Genomic DNA, 17,644 nt, shown 5'->3' with positions numbered 1-17,644 from the left:
ACAACTTGGAAAGAAAGGCTCGCCCAAACACAGAGTGGTCATAAACCAGGCAAACCAGACTGCTTGTTTTAGAAGGTGAGGTGAGTCTACAGAGGTAATTAGCCACTGGCCCAGGAGGGAGAAGTGGATAAATCAACAGAGAGAAGCAGGAGGTTAACAGCGCTCCCAAAACCACCCTGAAATCCCTGTGTCTCTTCTTTTCTTTTCCATTTGTTACAACACCTATTTCAATATTTCCATTCTCTTCCAGCTTCCAACACCATCTCCTCCTCATTCTCAGGAACTGTCCTTTCTTGGCAACTCAAGGAAGAACAGAAGCCACTGAGTAAGGATGTTCCAGCCCACCCTCCACAGAACTATCCATAGCCACATGCATCTCTCTCTTCCCAAGTGACAGAAGAAGAGTCCCCCATGCCACCAATGCCAATCCTTCCCAAGGCCTCTGGATGGTACCATGTTTCCCCAGCACACATACCTCCTGTGAACACCTACTGCATTCACCAGCCTCTCCCTTCTATGCTTTCCACTTCCTTGTGTTGACGTGCTTCCTTCAGTAACGAGCACATTAAAATAAAACCTATCAAAACTCTCTTCTGCCCACCATCATTCTTATCTATCACTCTCCATAATTTTTTCTCCTTCCTTTTACTCAAGACAAATTCCCCCCAAATGTGTCTACACTGTATAATTTTTGTCAGCCCCTGGTTTATTTTCACCCATGTCAGAATGGTTTCTCATCTCTTCACTTCCCTGGAGCCTTTTTTCCAAGTTTTCCTATCTCTGGATTGATGAATCCTAAAAGATACTCTTCTTATTGTATGTACTGCCCTGTGGCATGTGGAAACCTCACAAAACCTTCACAAAATCCTTTTTCACCCTCTCACTTCTAGGCCATCAGTCTCTGCATTTCTTCCATCCCTCTGGCTATTCCTTCTCAGTTTCCTCTACAAGGGGCTCCTTCTTCTTCCCCTGGAAATATTCCTGAGTTCTCCCATTCTGTAAGTCTTCCTCAGTGATCCATTCCGATGGCTTCAACTCAAACACCACTTCTCTATCAGAGAGCAAAAGTCCTACTGGACGGCTACCTGTTCATATTGCAGAGAGGTCTCAAACTCAGCATGTCATGGTACCCCAAATCTATTCCTCTTATTATATTCTCCATGTACATCATTGCCCAAATTAGGACCCAGAGCATCATCCTTGATTCCTCCTTCTTTCTCACTTCCATAGCCACTCAGTCAGTGAGTCCTGTTGATTCCATTTCCAAAATATTTCTCAGTTCATTTCCTTCATCTCCAGTTTCTGTAGCCACCACCTTATCTTGGTGCTCATCATTTCTGACCTGGACGATTGAAATATTTCCTTAGTCTTCCTACCTCCAGTCTGGCCTTGCACTCCTTTAGTACATTCTCCATTTTTTCCAGGTTGATCTTTCTTAAATGTAAATATTCTCATTTCACTTTTCTACAGAAGATGCTTCAAGAGCCCCCTCACTCTCTTCAGGATAAAATCAAGATTCCCATTACAACCGGCTTCTGCCTACCTGTCCAGCCTGCTCTCATCATTGTCTTCCCAGGAATACACTGCACTACACCAGAGCCAAATGAACCACCTTCAATTTCCTTAGTGAACAGTGCTCCCCTGTGCCTGCATTTCTGTCCACACTCAGCTGCTTCTGCTTGAACTACGCACCTTTCCCTTCACCTTAGTGGACCTGAGATTCAGGCTGGCTTGGGCTCAAACTCTAGCTTGGGCACCTCAGTGTTTTCACTCATTCAGTAAGGACTCGCTAGTACTGGGACAAGTGCTGGGAATACAAACCTGAAAACAAATACTGCTTAAAGAAGGTCACAGTATTGTTAAGGAGAGAGAGAAGTACTGAGTTCATTAGAATTTAGTGTGAAAGTGCTACAACAGAGGGAGACAAAAGGAACTGTGCCAATGCAGATGGTTTCCTGGAGGAAATTTCTTGAGTCAAGTCTTGCAGGATGTTCACCACTATCTGACATTCATTCAACAAACACATACTGAACACTTACCACATGCCAGGCTCTAAGTGCTGGAGGCCATGAAGAAGAAGCCAAGCCCCTGCCTTCAAGGAATTTTCACTTTAATTTCAATTAAACTTTCTAGCAATGTTAATTTGCACAAAGGACTTCAACTTAAAAGTTTCCTGTCCAGATGTTAGACTGGGACGCTTTCATAAAACTTAGGTTAGCATGCAGCTTCTACTTTGAATTCAAAATGAATAAGCAAAAATGCTGTATTTCCTAAAAGAGCCACTATGAAATGAATACATAAGTCTTTTTAAAAAATAGGAAATGAAGAATTCTAAAGTTTGGTCATAAAGAATCTGAGTTCATATAGTTGTAATGTCCTGGAAGAGAAATTCCTCTTGTAGTATTTGCAGAAAATTATTATATAGTAAAACAAGAATCCAAAAAGCACTATATGTTCATTGCTACTGAATCAGTTTATTAACTCCTCTTTGTTAATAAATTCCACAGGTGACAACAATTACCTGCTCATATGCCCAGAACTTAATAGCTGTCTCAGGAGCAATTTTAATGACATTTGTACCATTTCCTCTCCAAAGGGAGCGGATACCTCCTTCTTTCACCATCTGTCGAAAGCCATCATATATGTTCATTTTGCCTGATTTTGAACCGTGGACCTAAAAATAAAAGTAAAAGCATATAAAACAGTGGTGGTATGTTACTATTACCACTTCTTAAGTAACCATGCAAACCATCCTCTTTATTTCAATAATATTACTGCAAGAAGATGCATTTAAAAATAAAATATAGAAAGTTCAGGTAATGTATAATGATGGGAAGAATTACTACCACCATTTTAGAGGCCTGACTCAATCTAAAACTAAGAAAAATCAGTATCCTCAGCGTGGGAAAGCAGGGAGGACATGATCTAAATTAAAATTATTATGAACAACATTCATATAAGACAACATGAACTGAATTATGAATTAGGCTATGGAACACTCCTTGGAATGCAAACAAGTTCATTTTAAGACAACTTTCAAAAATATACTGCAGGTAATACACTATTTCTTCCCCAGAGAAGTAATACCAATATGAAATATCAATGTGTCAGAAAACAATTTTGTATTATGTGTGTCAGAGCCACAGACACTGGAATTTACATAGCCTGGCACCAAAAATAAAGATTATACCTTCTATGGCCCTCTCTAGGCAATAACTTCATGGCAACATGAACGCCTAACCCCATGAATACTTGGTTCAGACTACAGATGTGATCGCTGTTTATATACACTAGACCTTCTAATTCCTTCCATGGAAAAACAGCTAAATCCAAAAAGCCAAAAACAAGTAAAGAAATCAGCTCTCTGCTGGCACACACAAAATGAGTGGCTACTGTTAAAAAATGGAAAAACAAGATGTGCTGAAGACTAAAGGTCAGCCACGAGGGCAGTGTGTGGTTGCTCCACAATAAAGATTCTGGACATCAAAGACTGGGATGAACTTTCTCGGTCAGTTTGCAACACTGTGTGCATCGTCACACCTCAAAGCCAGGAAAGTAACACATTGTGACTCTACAGGGAGAAGACAACAAAAGCTCTGCATTTGGCACTTCCTCAGACTTGTCCTGCTATGCTGCTTTCTTTGGCTGGTTTTAATCTGTATCTTTGCCCTGTAATAAACCACAACCAGGAGTATTAAAGCTTCTAGTGTGTTCTGTGAGCCCTATTGACTTACTGAACCTGAAGGTCATTTTGGAAAACTCCACCCACTGACCCCAAAGAACTTGCAAGAAATAAAGTCCAGTTTTATCTTAAAGAAACTTCACAATAAAATATGACAAAGGGAAAGAGGAAGGCTTATTCAAGCTCTTTCAAAGTCAATTTTCTATCATTCCCAAAGAAAAATACAAGCACCAATTCCTTCTTCTTTCTCTTTAAAGCACTATTTTTACCCCTAATTGTATTTTGAGATTTAGGTACATTCTGAATGGATGATAGCTTAAAATACTGTCAGATTTATTTATACATAAATCTAAGGACAGACATAAAAAGCGTTGACCATAGGTACGACAACACAACTTCTAAAACTCTTTTTTAAGCAACTACTATATTGCAGTAGGGAGTTCCAGTATATCTGGCATTCTCACATACTTTACATCACTTAATTCTTACAACCAGCCTTGTTAGATATTCTTCACCCCTGAGACCTCAGGGGTTTCGTGCAGTGTGAGAACCACATACTCTGGAGTCAGACATACTCTATTCCTCATCTAATTTGTTGAAAAGGAAAAGTTATTTACTTCTCTGAGCCTCAGGTTCTCCACAGATAGTGTGAGGATAAAATACCCACCTCACGGGCTTGCTCTGAGGATTAAATGGGTTACTGTGATGAGCACCAAGGAAGTGTCAATTCCTTTCCTTTCTGTCTTTCTTTCCACTCTGACCAGCCAGGACCACATTGCTAATAAATAGTAAAGTTGGTCTATAAATCCAGGTCTTTTCTGCTAACCCCATCTTGAGAATAATCATAAAAATGATATCCCTGCTCCAAGATTCTCAACTTTGGAAATATCTCACTTTTGAGAAAGTGCATAAAACAGAAGGAAAATATTATTATTTCCTACAATAATGGCTGGGAACTTTTCCCCTCATTAACCATTTGACAAGTGACAGAATGCCAGAGATTAAAAGTCCCTCACACACCTGGACCCACAATTTAAAGTTTGGTGAAATACTCATAGGGACTGAATTCTGGGTTAATAACAACAGAGACTTCATACCTATTTTTTAAAGGTATGAGAAAAGATTATGGAGAAATTTTTAAACTTCCTTCTCCAAGCAGCCCACTTCTCACCGTTTTAGAGTATGTAGGAGACACCGAGACCCAAGATCATAAGGTTCACCTGCATCATGACTTTCAGACGGTCCAAAGGGGCAGTGCTCGTTCGAGAAACGGCACCTGCGATACCCCCTGCCAACAGCTGCCTCCACCACTGTCCAGACTTCTTCTCATCTTCCGTGAATTCGTCCGGAATAGTTAAACTATCTCCTATGTCAATACCCTGTTAAGATGGAGAAAAGATCCCCACGGTCCCTCCATTAAAAAAGCGATCACTCCAGGTTTCTTGTAGAGAAGAATCATGTGTTATTTTCAGAGATAATCACCTTCATTCCTTAGAAAGTATGAAGCATACTGACCTGAGCATACAGATGACTTTAAATAGCCTGGTCACACAAAATGAAGCACAGTATCAATTCACAAGAAATCAAAGTTAATGGTAATTAAACATTTACCAAACCAACACTGATAACTTTCTTTCCTAATAGATTCAGAGTAACTTTTCTCCTCTTGGTCTAAGTCAGAAAGAAAGGTCAGCCTTTTAAAAGATGGGAATCCTTCTTAGCTACACAAAGAAATTAGTTTGTTAATTCTTAAGAGATATTCCCTTTATCTCAAAATTCTATACATGTTATTCTTTATGCCATGATACATGCTTTAAACCTGTAAATGAAAATTAAATTAAAGCTATATATGTGAACACTCCAAAACTCATCTCCTATAAATATTTTTATAGACTTGTCATTCAAAACATGCAACAGCTTCTTTATAAAATTTAGCTAACAGGGAGGTACTATTTAAAAATAATCCTTCCTCCAATCTACTCTATAAACCTTACATAGATTATAAATATAGCTTGAGATAAATGGAGTTCTAAAGGATATTATCTAAATGATTCTGCTGTAAAGATTTTATAGGTAGGGGTGTAGGGGTAAGAGGCTATACTATAGTAGTAACCCCCTCTTTCATCATTTTACTATCAATAAAATGATTACAAAATTGTTAACAACTATCTCAAAGGTACAGTAAGGGTCTGATTACATAAATATAAATTCACATAAGTAGAAAATGTATCTAGGCAACTGAATTACTAATATAGTATATTATTCTATACTCACAGAAGAGGCATTAATCACCATAATTTTACAATGCTCTACTTAAGTGTAGGCATTGTTACTAGCAGAGATGTAAATGCTAGGATTCATTTATTACACATAAAACTTATTGAAATCCAAGAATAAACTAGCAGAGAAGCCCACTGGAAAAATTAAAATTCCCCCCAAGAGTTCCCATTGGTTTCAGCAGCAGATTGTGCAATAAACTGCCCTTCATTTACATCAATATATGTTAGCAGAATATTAATGAAATTTCATTAAAATTTGAAAGTTTTGAGAAATACAGACAGACAGGTGTGAACTGCTAAACAAAAGAGTCAAAAGTGTTTTAACCATCAATGATTATTATTATTAAGTACCTTATCCCAGAGATAAATCTAGACAGTTGACAAAACCAGCAAAAGTTTCAGAACTGGGGCACCTGGGTGGCTCAGGGGGTTAAAGCCTCTGCCTTCAGCTCAGGTTATGATCCCAGGGTCCTGGGATTGAGCCCCACGTTGGGCTCTCTGCTCAGCGGGAAGCATGCTTCCCTTCCTCTCTCTCTGCCTGCCTCTCTGCCTACTTGTGACCTCTGTCTGTCAAATAAATAAATAAAATCTTAAAAAAGAAAAAAAAGATTAAAAAAAAGTTTCAGAACTCATGCCTGGACATTAGTCATGGCCGAGGAAGTAAAATCTCGGCAATCATGAGATGCTGAGGTTATTTAAGCAATGTATTATCTATGAAAAGTAAAAACCTAGGACTTTCACACTTCTCTTGGCAAAATACTTACATGCAATAAAAGCTGGGCTGCTCATCCTTTTGGAGATTTTTGGAAGGCAGTATCTTCTCCCAGTATTGAGAATGGGAGAAATGGGTATGACATTTGCAAAGTTTATACAGCCTTAGGGTTTGTTTTTCTTATGACATTCTGAATATACACCTAGTAGAATAAGCAGAACTCTACAAGTTAAGGAGCTACTGGCTGGCCTGTATGCGTTACAGACTGTTCTCATGTAATAACTATGGGCTTACAAAGTTTACATTTACATTTACATTATAACGTAATACATATGGCATACTTACAGTAGAATGTTTCCAGAAACGGATAATTTCCTCAATGTCTGTAACAGGATTAAATAAGAAATAGTCCCTCCATTCATTCCAGTCTATTGTCATTGTTCCATCAGCATCAATACTGAAAATAAAAAGAAGCTAATTAAAAAACAAAAAACTTACAAGTAAAACATTATTGGCCATTTTGCAGAATGATAGTTTCTTCTCCAACGCAATATTCTTATGAAAAGATCCCAATTCACAATAATACGTTGTTGGAAATGGCAGCAAGCTTTTGATATTCTGTTAGATAATTTTCATCATTTAGGTGAAGAAGGACCTCAAAGTCACAAAGAAATCTCACTAAAGACTACTTTTGGCACTGTGTCAGACTCTAACCAATGAGCTACCAAATACTAAAGCTGGGAAATTAAATATTAGGAAGTAGTAATGAATGGATTTATGACCCATTTTTTCTTGCATTGTCTTAGGAAGATATTTCTTAATGTTCCAACATTTGGATGTGATTTTGGAATATACTCAAAATATTCTATCAATTTCCTTCTCCAACCTCCTCAAAGCTAAGAAAATTATAGTAATTGTTAAAAAAAAAAAGTCTAACTTGGTGATTGGGCCTTTTGAATCTTAAGAAATCCTAGTACCTCATCTTCGACATTTAACATTAATATCCTCTAGTCTTAGATATTTTGATTGTTTTGTTCACTATCTAAACCAGAATCTAACATGGTTGGTGCAAAGAAGATTTTCATTTATTTGTTGACTTATCGACTGTCTCTAAAAAAAAAGTTTGGGTGTCTCCCCTAGACCTTATATTTATCAATAATTCATATAAAAATGATACATAAAGATGACAGTCAAATGAAATGCAATTTTCAGGCCTTAAAACTATGTTTTTGGGTGTGAATTAATTTTGATCTGCATATGTGAAAATGCACAAACTTTAATTTGTCTCAGCACATGGGTATTAACATTTCACATGAGAGCCCTAGTTACTACTCTGTCTATAACATTATTGTGGGTTGCAATATTTAGAGCTCTATTTTTATCACTATTTTCTATTTTAATGCAACTGTTTATTGTCTGACCCTACTCCTCAACCTCTCGTATATGCACTCATAAGTATCTTCCACAAGACAAGGATTTTTGTTGATTTGGATCACTGAGATGGCCTAAGTATTTAGAACAGTGCCCGGTACAGAGAGGATATATACTGAATGAACAAATGAATTCTAAATTCCATAGCTTAAAGCCACAGATCACTGACAAACTTTTTAAATAAACTAGTCTCACTGTGGGTTTAAATTGCATTTCTCTTCAAATCACCAATGAGGTTCAACATCCCTTATCATATTCACTTGCTATTCATCCACTTGCTATTGCATATTCCCCATGTGGAAAATACCTGCTTCTGTCTTTTTCCCATTTTTTTAGTGAGCTGGCTATCTTTTTCTTTTGCATGTACAGTTCTTTATATAGTTGATTCTAATACACCAAATTATAAATTAGAAAATATCTTCTGTCTTTTCACTTTGTTTATGGTATCTGTGAAGAAATGCTCTTAATTTTAATAGAACTGAATATATCATTCTTTTCATTAATGCTACTGCCTTTTGTGTCTTTTTTTTTTTTTTTTTAATAAATCCTTTCCTCCACTGAGGTAAAGACACTTCCTTTTCTTCCCCTACAAGTATTATAGTTTCACTTTCACATTTAGGTTAATTTTTGTATATGGTGTGAGGTAGGAACCCAGCTTCATCCCTGTCTGCATGGATAACAGAAGCACTACCACCATGTACTGCATAATCTCTTCTTTTCTGCAAAGTGATTTGCAAAGCTACTTATCTTGTGTGACAAATCCCAGATATGGATGGATCTATTTCTGGGATATCGTGTCCCTTTTGTCAACTTGTCTCTATGGGTGCCACTACCACTGTCTTAATCATAGCTTAATAACAACTCTTGATATCCGATAGAGCAGGTCCCCTGCTTCCCATAGGCTCTTCAAGAATGTCTATGCTATTCTTGGGCCTTTGCCCTTTGATATTAATTTGAGACTCAGCTTAACAAGTTTCTCAAAACAAACAAAAAACAAAAAAAGAAAAAAAAAACAGCTCTGGGAAGCCCAGGCACAGGCTGTAGGGGTGTGAGGGCAGCAGGTACTGGTAAGGGAAAGCCTTGGACCAAGAGGTGGCCCCCAGGTATGGCAGGGGGGCCAGTGTGTCCTGGTCAGAGGTACCATGGAAGTCATCGTGATCACAGAGGGATACATTGACCATGTTGCCACAGAGGTCCCTGAAGATGGAGAAGCACTGCCCAGAGGTGAGCTTGTTGTTAGTGCAGTGGGTAAAGTTGCTTTTGGAAGACTGCTAGTGTACTGGTTGGCCTCCTGCCAATCATGGAGGCCTTCCCCATTGTGGCACAGCAAGTCCACCAAGCCCAAATCAATGAAAGCACTGGGGATGAGCCACATGCAGCCACTAACCTCCAGCCCAGATTCAGAGGCCACGGCTTTGACGATGGTGGCCCCATCATCATCATGTGGAAGGACAGGTGTAAGTCATCCAGGCACTGTCATGAATGGAGTTCATGATGGAAGAACCAGTGGAGGTGATGGTGCTCAGGACAGGGTTCATGGCAGAGGCCACAGCGTGGGTGACCCAGGATGCAGGGTCAATGGGCCAGATGGGCTCACTCCTGGGCAGTGTGAAGTAGCTATGTGGACCTGGGTCCCAGCCCTTCTGGCTACAGTTAGGGTGAGGGCCCCAATCTGTGCATGGTCTCCCACAAAACCCATACTGTGCTGTCATTACTCATGTTCTCACAGCCCATCTAGCTTGCCTGTAACAGCATATCCCCTAGATCTACACTTCCACCAGCAGCTGTGGCCCCAGCCTTCATGACAGAGACAACGCAGACGACTCCATCACCACACTCATTGCTTTGGCCTGAAGTGGAGATGCCCAGAAATGTGTACTTTTCCATGAGAGGAACCATGATGTTGAGTGACATGGTGGAATCCATGGTGCTGCTTAAAGACCAGGTCCACTTAGGCCATGAAACGCCCTACTTCTGACACCGCTTGTCTTCTCATGAGCTGTGAAGTGCTCTCTGCTCTGTGGAGCTGCGGAACCTGCGGATATAGTCATCCTCACCCAAACCAAAAAAGCCGGTGGTCTCCAACTTGCTGCTCATAAAGGTGGCTCAGCGATCACAGGCCCCTGGCTCTCACCATGGCTCCATGTCTGCAGTTCCATCTAGCTGGGTTGTGTGCTTTGAGCCGTCTCTCCTGCATGGCCACTGGTGTCAGGCAGATATGAAGGAGTCCATCTGTGTGTCCCTGTGCAGGTTTTCCTGGCGGTCCCCACCAGCACGAGGGGAGAAGTGCAGGCCCAGGAGTTCCCATGCCTCCTCTGCGCTCCATGGGGCATGGCACATGTCAGCACAGAAGGGAACGGGCTCTGAGTGCAGCCCTCAGTGGACAGCAACTTCAACTACGCATTGTCATCCCATGTCTCCTCCTTCACTGCTCCAAAACCATGGTCCATAGACTGAAGAAGAATTTCATGCTTGTTGAACTTCTTATTCCATTTTCCTCCCTCGCTGGTTTAGAAGTTATATCCCCAATTCCAAGACTTTCAGTGGCTTACCATGAAATTTTGCGATGTACGTATAACAACAAAATCTAAAGTTAGTATTTCACCTCCCTCTCCTGAGTAAGAACCTTAGGACAGTTTGAAACAAATTAGTCTCCCCTGACTCACTCTTCTTGTCTACTATTTCAGCTGTCCTTTTCTTAAATCCCACAAATTGGTCATTATGATTACACTCATGGTTGTCTCCGATGGACCACTCAAACAGCTCACGGACCACTAGTTAAGAAACAGACCACTGGTGGTCTAGAGACCAGTCCACGAATGTGCCCTTCACAATGTGCTTCCATGTCTTCACGTGTCTCTGCCTCTACCTAGAATGTCCTGGCACCAGCCTTTTTTCACTAGAATAACTTCTACTCATTCTTCAACACATTCTTCAGTATTTTCTGAGGGCACACGATTATAAGGTGCTGAGTATGTAATAGTCAGCAAGACAGAAGTGGTCTGTGTCCTCAAAGCTTAGTGTAGTAGGAAAAACAGTCACTAGACAATGGCAAGTAATAGCTAATATTCACTGAGCCTTTGAAGGCATTGTTCTGAGCACTCTTCAAGTAAATTTACTTAATCCTGAAAATAATCCTATACACTTTCTATTGTCTCAGCTTTATACAGAGAGAAAGGCTAAGTATTTTGTCCTGGCTCACAGGCCTGGTAAGTGGAGTAGGCATTCTAACTTTAGAAACTGCATTTCTAACCACTAACTACAGAAATAAGCTCATGGTTACCACCTGTAAGAGCCACAAAGCTGGGAAACGAGTTGCACAAATAAAGAAAACTACTGTAGGATAGAAGGGGGCAGTGCAGCTCCCTCTGAGGTGAAAACTGAAGGCTAAGAAAGGATGGGGGGGAGGGGCTTACTCCCTTAAGCAGTAAGAACTGCTCTAATCTTAAATGACTCTTAGAGAGCTCAGAGAACTGAAAGAAACGGGGTGGGAGCAACCTCAACAGATTTCAGCCATGCCTAGCTGAACATGCTCTTTGAAGTAACACAGAGTGGACAGTCACTAAGAGAGTGGCAGGCAGGAATGACATGGTAAACATTTGGAATAATCACTGTGGCCACGGAAGACTGAAAGAGTCTAAGCTTCAGCTGAGTAACTCCTGTCTCATACTCTGACAACCTAGCCACAGCTGCTTCAAGCAGCGCCTTTCAGATTTCTCTCCATTTCCGGTTTGGGCCACTAAGGGATGGTGAAATGGCAGCAAAGAAGCTGATACCTGGAGGTATGCGAGCCACAGTGACAGCTGAGTACTCAAGGGAAGGTCTGTGGTTTCCACTGCTGAAAACCCTAATTACAATCTGCCTTTACTCATGAGGTAACAGAAAATATATTTATTAGTCTCTGCCCCTAGTTCCTGACACAAAGCTCCTAAAACCCTTATAAATTCCTCAGTGATAAGAGCCCTGGGAGCTTCTGTTCTTATGAGGTGGCTGTCGGTGGGCTCCTGGATGGGGGCTGGTCATCAGATACACCAAACCACAATTAGAAGCTTAGAATATTCAGTCCCCCACTGCTGAGTAAGCATCATTAGTCCCTCCCGGGGCGCCTGGGTGGCTCAGTGGGTTAAGCCGCTGCCTTCGGCTCAGGTCATGATTTCAGAGTCCTGGGATCGAGTCCCGCATCGGGCTCTCTGCTCGGCAGGGAGCCTCCTTCCCTCTCTCTCTCTGCCAGCCTCTCTGCCTACCTGTGATCTCTCTCTGTCAAATAAATAGATAAAATCTTAAAAAAAAAAAAATCTCCCCTCCCACTGCTATCATGTCTAAGTCACAGACTCCCAAAGAGCCTGATCAGATCTTCATCCCAGGTTTGAGCTTTGGAACAACTGATGAGAGTCTGAGGAGCCACTCTGAGCAATGGGGAATGCTGACGGACTGTGTGGTAATAAGAAATCCAAACACCAGATGCTCCAGAGACTTTGGGTTTGTCCCGTATGCCACTCTGAAGGAAGAGAATTCGACCATGAATGCAAGGCCACACAAGGTACTTGAAGAGTTGTGGAACCCAAGAGGGCTGTCTCAGAGAAGATTCTCAAAAACCTGGTGCCCACGTAACTGTGAAAAAGATTCCTGTTGGTGGCATTAAAGAAGGCTCCAAAGAACATCATCTAAAAGATTATTTTGAACAGCATGGGAAAATTGAAGTGACTGAGATTATGACTGAACAAGACAGTGGCAGAAAGAGAGGCTTGGCTTTTGTAACATTTGATGACCATGACTCCATAGACAAGACTGTCATTCAAAAATCCCATCCTGTGAATGGCCACAACTGTGAAGTAAGGAAAGCGCTATCTAAACAAGAGATGGCTAGTGCTTCATCCAACCAAAGAGGTCGAAGTAATTTTGGAAATTCTGGGGTGGTTCTGGAGGTGGTTTTGGTGAGAATGACAACTTTGATCATGGAGGGAGCTTCAGAGGGTGAGGTGGCTTTGGGGTGGTCAAGGTGGTGGTGGATACAGTGGCAGTGGGGATGACTATAACGGATTTGGTAATGATGGAAGCAACTTTGGAGGTGGCAGAAGTTATAATGATTTTGGCAATTACAACAATCAATCCTCAAATTTTGTACCCATGAAAGCAGGAAATTTTGGAGGCTGACAATCTGGCCCCTATGGTGGTGGAGGACAATACTTTGCCAAACCACGAAACCCTGGCAGTTCTAGCAGTAGCTATGGGAGTGGGAGGTTTTCATTACGGCCAGGGAACATAACTTGGCAGGAGAGGAGAGCCAGAAAGTGACATGGAAACTACAGATTACCAGACATTCGTGAACTCGGCTGAGCACAGTGGTGGGAGGGCCTAGCTGCTACAAAGAAAACATGTTTTAGACAATACCCATGTGTACGGGCAAAAAATTGAGGACTGTATTTGTGACTAATTGTATAACAGGTCATGTTGGTTTCTGTTCTGTGGAAAGTAAAAAGCATTCCAACAAAGGGTTTTAATGTAGTGGTTTTTTTTTTTTTTGCACCCACACTGTTGATTGCTAATTGTAATAGTCTGATCACAACACTGAATAAATGTGTCTTTTTAAAAAAAGAGGAAGAATATTCAGCTCCCCACTCCAATTTCTCCATAGAGAGGAGAGAGGCTTACAGTAGAGTTAATAATTGAACATGCCTATGTGAGGAAGCCTCCATAAAATCCCCTTAGTATGGGACTCAGAGAACTTCCAGGTTGGTGAACACATCCATACCAGGAGGATAACACACCCCAGCTCCACAGGAACAGAAGAGCCTATCATTGGGGCCCTCCCAGATCTTACCTTATGTATTTCTTCATCCACCTGTTTTCTTCATCATATCCTTTAATAAACTGGAAAACGTAAGTAAATATTTCCCTGAATTCTGTAAGCCGCCTGAGCAAATTAATCAAATGAAATGAAGAAGGAGGTCTTGGGAACCTCCAATGTGTAGCCCAATTGGACAGAAACTGTGGGTAACATTGGGACCTGCCACTTGTCATTGGCATCTGAACTGGGGAGGAGTCTTCTGGGACTGAGCCCTTAGCCTATGGGACCTGACACTATCTCCAGGCAGAGAGTGTTAGAATTAACTTAAATTGTAGGGTACCTGGGCTAATGTCACGGATAATTAATTGCCTGTTGTGGATGGAGGGCACACGCTTGGTGACCACAGGTATCAGAAGTGAAGTGTTTTCTGTGTGAATAGTAAAGAAGACACATAGAGAAAGGAAAACCCAGGTTTTTCCAGTATAAATATATTCCAGTATTTTTGCTAAAGAAGCACAAATGCTAATAATAATAATAATAATAGCCCAAAGGTGCAAAGGAATATACAGTTTATTAGCCATCGGGGAAATACAAATCCAAACAGTAACGAGATACCACATTCTACCCATGAAGATGGTAAAAATCAAAAGACAGCAAATAACAAGTGTTGGGAGGGTGTGGGGAAACTAAAGCACCCCTTCCTGGTTATTGCAACTGTAAAATGATGTGGTCACTTTCAAAAACAGTCTGGCAGTTCTTCAAAATGTTAAATATCAAGTTATCATACAATCAAGTCATTTTACCTCTAGGTGCGTACCCAAGAGAACTGGAAACATGTTCACACAAAAATTTGTGCATGAATTATTCATAATAGCCAAAAAATGGAAACAACCCAAATGCCTATCTCCCGATGAATGGAGAAACAAAGTGTGATATATCCTTACAATGGAAGTGATGTGGTCTAAGAAAGGAATGAAGTACTGATATACACACAACATGGATGAACTTTGAAGATATCACACTAAGTGAAAAGAGCCACACACAAAAGACCACATATTGTAAGATTCCATTTTTTTCTGATATGTCCAGAACAGACAAATCCAAAGAAACAAAATGGAGATCAGTGGTTGCTGGGGGCTTGCAGAGGAGGAATAAGGAGTGACTGCTAGTGGGTATGGTAATTTTTTTTTTTTAAAGATTTTATTTATTTGACAGAGATCACAAGTAGGCAGAGAGGAAGCCAGAGAGAGAGAGAAAGGGGAGTAGGCTCCCCGCTGACCAGAGAGCCCCATGCGGGGCTCGATCCCAGGACCCTGAGATCATGACCTGAGCCGAAGGCAGAGGCTTTAACCCACTGAGCCACCCAGGCGCTCCCAGGGTTACTTTTTGAGGTGATGAAAATGCTCCAAAATTAGGTAATACTGATTACACAACTCTGCGAATATATTGAAAGCCACCAAACTATATGTGCTTTAAAAGATCAAATTTTTTGGTATGTGAATCATATATCAATAAAGCTGCCCTAAATTAGTTACATGTATAATTCTTTAGCCACTTTCATTTGTTTTTTTAATTCCACTAAAGTGAACGCACAGTGTTATATTAGTCTCAGGTGTATAATACAGTGATTCTCATCAAGACAAGTGTACTCTTTAATCCCCATCACTCATTTCAGCCATCCCCCTACCCACTGACCTGTTTGTTTTCTAGTTAAGAGTCAGTTTTTATTCTTTTCTTTTTTTTTTTTGTAGGAAACCAAGGTTTTGTTGGGGTTTGAGGGTTGCTGGAGGGGATGGGCGTAGGGGGATGGGGTAGCTGGGTGATGGACACTGGGGAGGGTATGTGTTGTGGTGAGTGCTGGGTGTAAGACTGATCAATCACAGACCTGTACCCCTGACACAAATAATACATTATATGTCAATTAAAAAAATGAAAAAAATGTTCTTAAAGTCTGTTGTTTGGTTTATCTTTCCCCCCCCTTTATTCATTTGTTTCTTAAATTCCACATATGAGTAAAATCAGGTATTTGTCCTTATCTGACTTATTTCACTTAGCATAATACCTCTAGCTTCATCCATGTTGTTGCAAATGGCAAGATTTTGTTCTGTTTTAAGGCTGAGTAATAGTCCATTGTATGTAGGTATGTATAGATACATACATACCACACCTTCTTCACCCACTCATCTACTGAAGGATGTTTGGGCTACTTCCATAATTTTATTCAGCCAATTTCAAATATCCATTCTCTTGCATTACCCATGGTCTATTCTGGAACTTGGGCTTATAATTCACATTATTCCTAAAGCTATCAAAAAGAACAGAGGAGGGCGCCTGGGTGGCTCAGTGGGTTAAAGCCTCTGCCTTCGGCTCAGGTCATGATCCCAGGGTCCTGGGATCAAGTCCCACATAGGGCTCTCTGCTCAGCAGGGAGCCTGCTTCCCTCTCTCTCTCTCTCTCTGCCTGCCTCTCTGCCTACTTGTGATCTCTGTCTGTCAAATAAATGGGTAAAATCTTTAAAAAAAAAAAAAAAACAGAGGAATATGATTTCTGGTCTAAGAACCAGAGAAAAACCTTCATTTCAGGAACAGAATATTTCATACCCCATAACCTACTGTCAAAATCCAATTTATTTCTTTTCATTTTTTAGTTGATCATTTCCCCAGGAAAGCTCTCCATATCCAATATTAACAACAGCATGCCCAGCTCTGACATTGGGCCTCCTGTTGAATGGCTGCTTTTAAAAGAAATTCTGAATAGACAGAAAGGAGGAAAATGCTACTGGTACAGATAAAAAAGGAGGTAAATTCAATGATAAAGCCATTTAGCAGAAACTTTTGAGATAACATCAAAGACTGAAAGCATCCATAGGAATAGAATTCCTTTTCCTGTTTTCTATTACCACAAAACAATTAGTCCCGAGGGTGTGTTTGTAATAGAATCTTCAAGGGCACGGAGACTTCAGAGATCACTGCTCTATCCTGAGAAATAAAACATTAAGGCTATAATGGTCTGAACTCATTGAACAGTTGAACGGATTACCCTGGGCAATAATGTTCAAACGGGCATCTCTGTTTTCTAAGAGTATAAATCGGTGTTTCTTTGCGAACCTTTGGAATTTCCTTCTTACCTAGTCATATGTAGGTTAAATAACATGATGAACCTGCTCAACATCTTATCTTGGAATAATGAGATCCATTATCACCTTGGAGACCAAATGGGAAAAACAGCAGCATGAAAATGCTTAGGCTCCTTCTCTGTGGAGTGAATATCTCACTGCCATTCCACTGCCCAGGGGCCATCCTTGCAAGAGAGAACCCAGGCTGAGCTTATGCTTACCCACTCCTACACTTTAAATGTGTACATATGAAACAAAAGGGAAGACAAAGACACTGAACACACATAATGAGGAATGGTTAAGGTGCAGGGAGTTTCAGCTATTCTTAAAATGAAGATCCCTAATACAAGATATGAAAAATAATGTCAAAGAAACCCCACGATTGCCAATAAGATAAAGAGCTCACCTTTGAAGGATCAACTCTGCTTGCTGTTCAGAAATAGTTAGACCTAGTATCTGGAGAGACTGGACAATTTCGGAAGCTTCAATTACACCTTTAAAAAATGAAAAAGAGCATAAACTCAGACTCAGAATGGGTAAGGATCTTAGAAGTCATGAATTCCAAACCTCTCATTTTGTAAGGGAAAGTCTTGGACTCATTAGGACAAAATTATGACTCTAGGCAAGTTATGAGGAT

General features: G+C 40.6%; 1 protein-coding gene and 1 pseudogene across 2 annotated transcripts in view; both read right to left on the bottom strand.

Annotated features, from left to right (window-relative positions):
- Window positions 1-17,644, bottom strand: part of LOC101687699 (calcium-binding mitochondrial carrier protein SCaMC-1) — a 49,541-nt gene that overhangs the window by 12,607 nt on the left and 19,290 nt on the right. For both annotated transcript variants that reach the window (XM_004777509.3, XM_004777508.3), the window contains exons 3-6: window positions 17,414-17,501; window positions 7,019-7,130; window positions 4,903-5,061; window positions 2,522-2,674 (exon numbers count right to left, since the gene is read on the bottom strand). In XM_004777509.3, coding sequence (XP_004777566.1) covers window positions 2,522-2,674; window positions 4,903-5,061; window positions 7,019-7,130; window positions 17,414-17,501 — 512 coding nt within the window. The remainder of the gene's footprint in view (window positions 1-2,521; window positions 2,675-4,902; window positions 5,062-7,018; window positions 7,131-17,413; window positions 17,502-17,644) is intronic.
- Window positions 7,138-12,264, bottom strand: LOC101687423 (annotated as a pseudogene).

Source organism: Mustela putorius, unplaced genomic scaffold, assembly GCF_011764305.1.
Source record: "Mustela putorius furo isolate JIRA1106 unplaced genomic scaffold, ASM1176430v1.1 tig00000585_pilon_pilon_pilon, whole genome shotgun sequence".
NCBI classification, from domain to species: domain Eukaryota; kingdom Metazoa; phylum Chordata; class Mammalia; order Carnivora; family Mustelidae; genus Mustela; species Mustela putorius.
The sequence above is the reverse complement of the archived record's forward strand: the minus strand, read 5'-3'. Positions and strand labels throughout refer to the sequence as shown.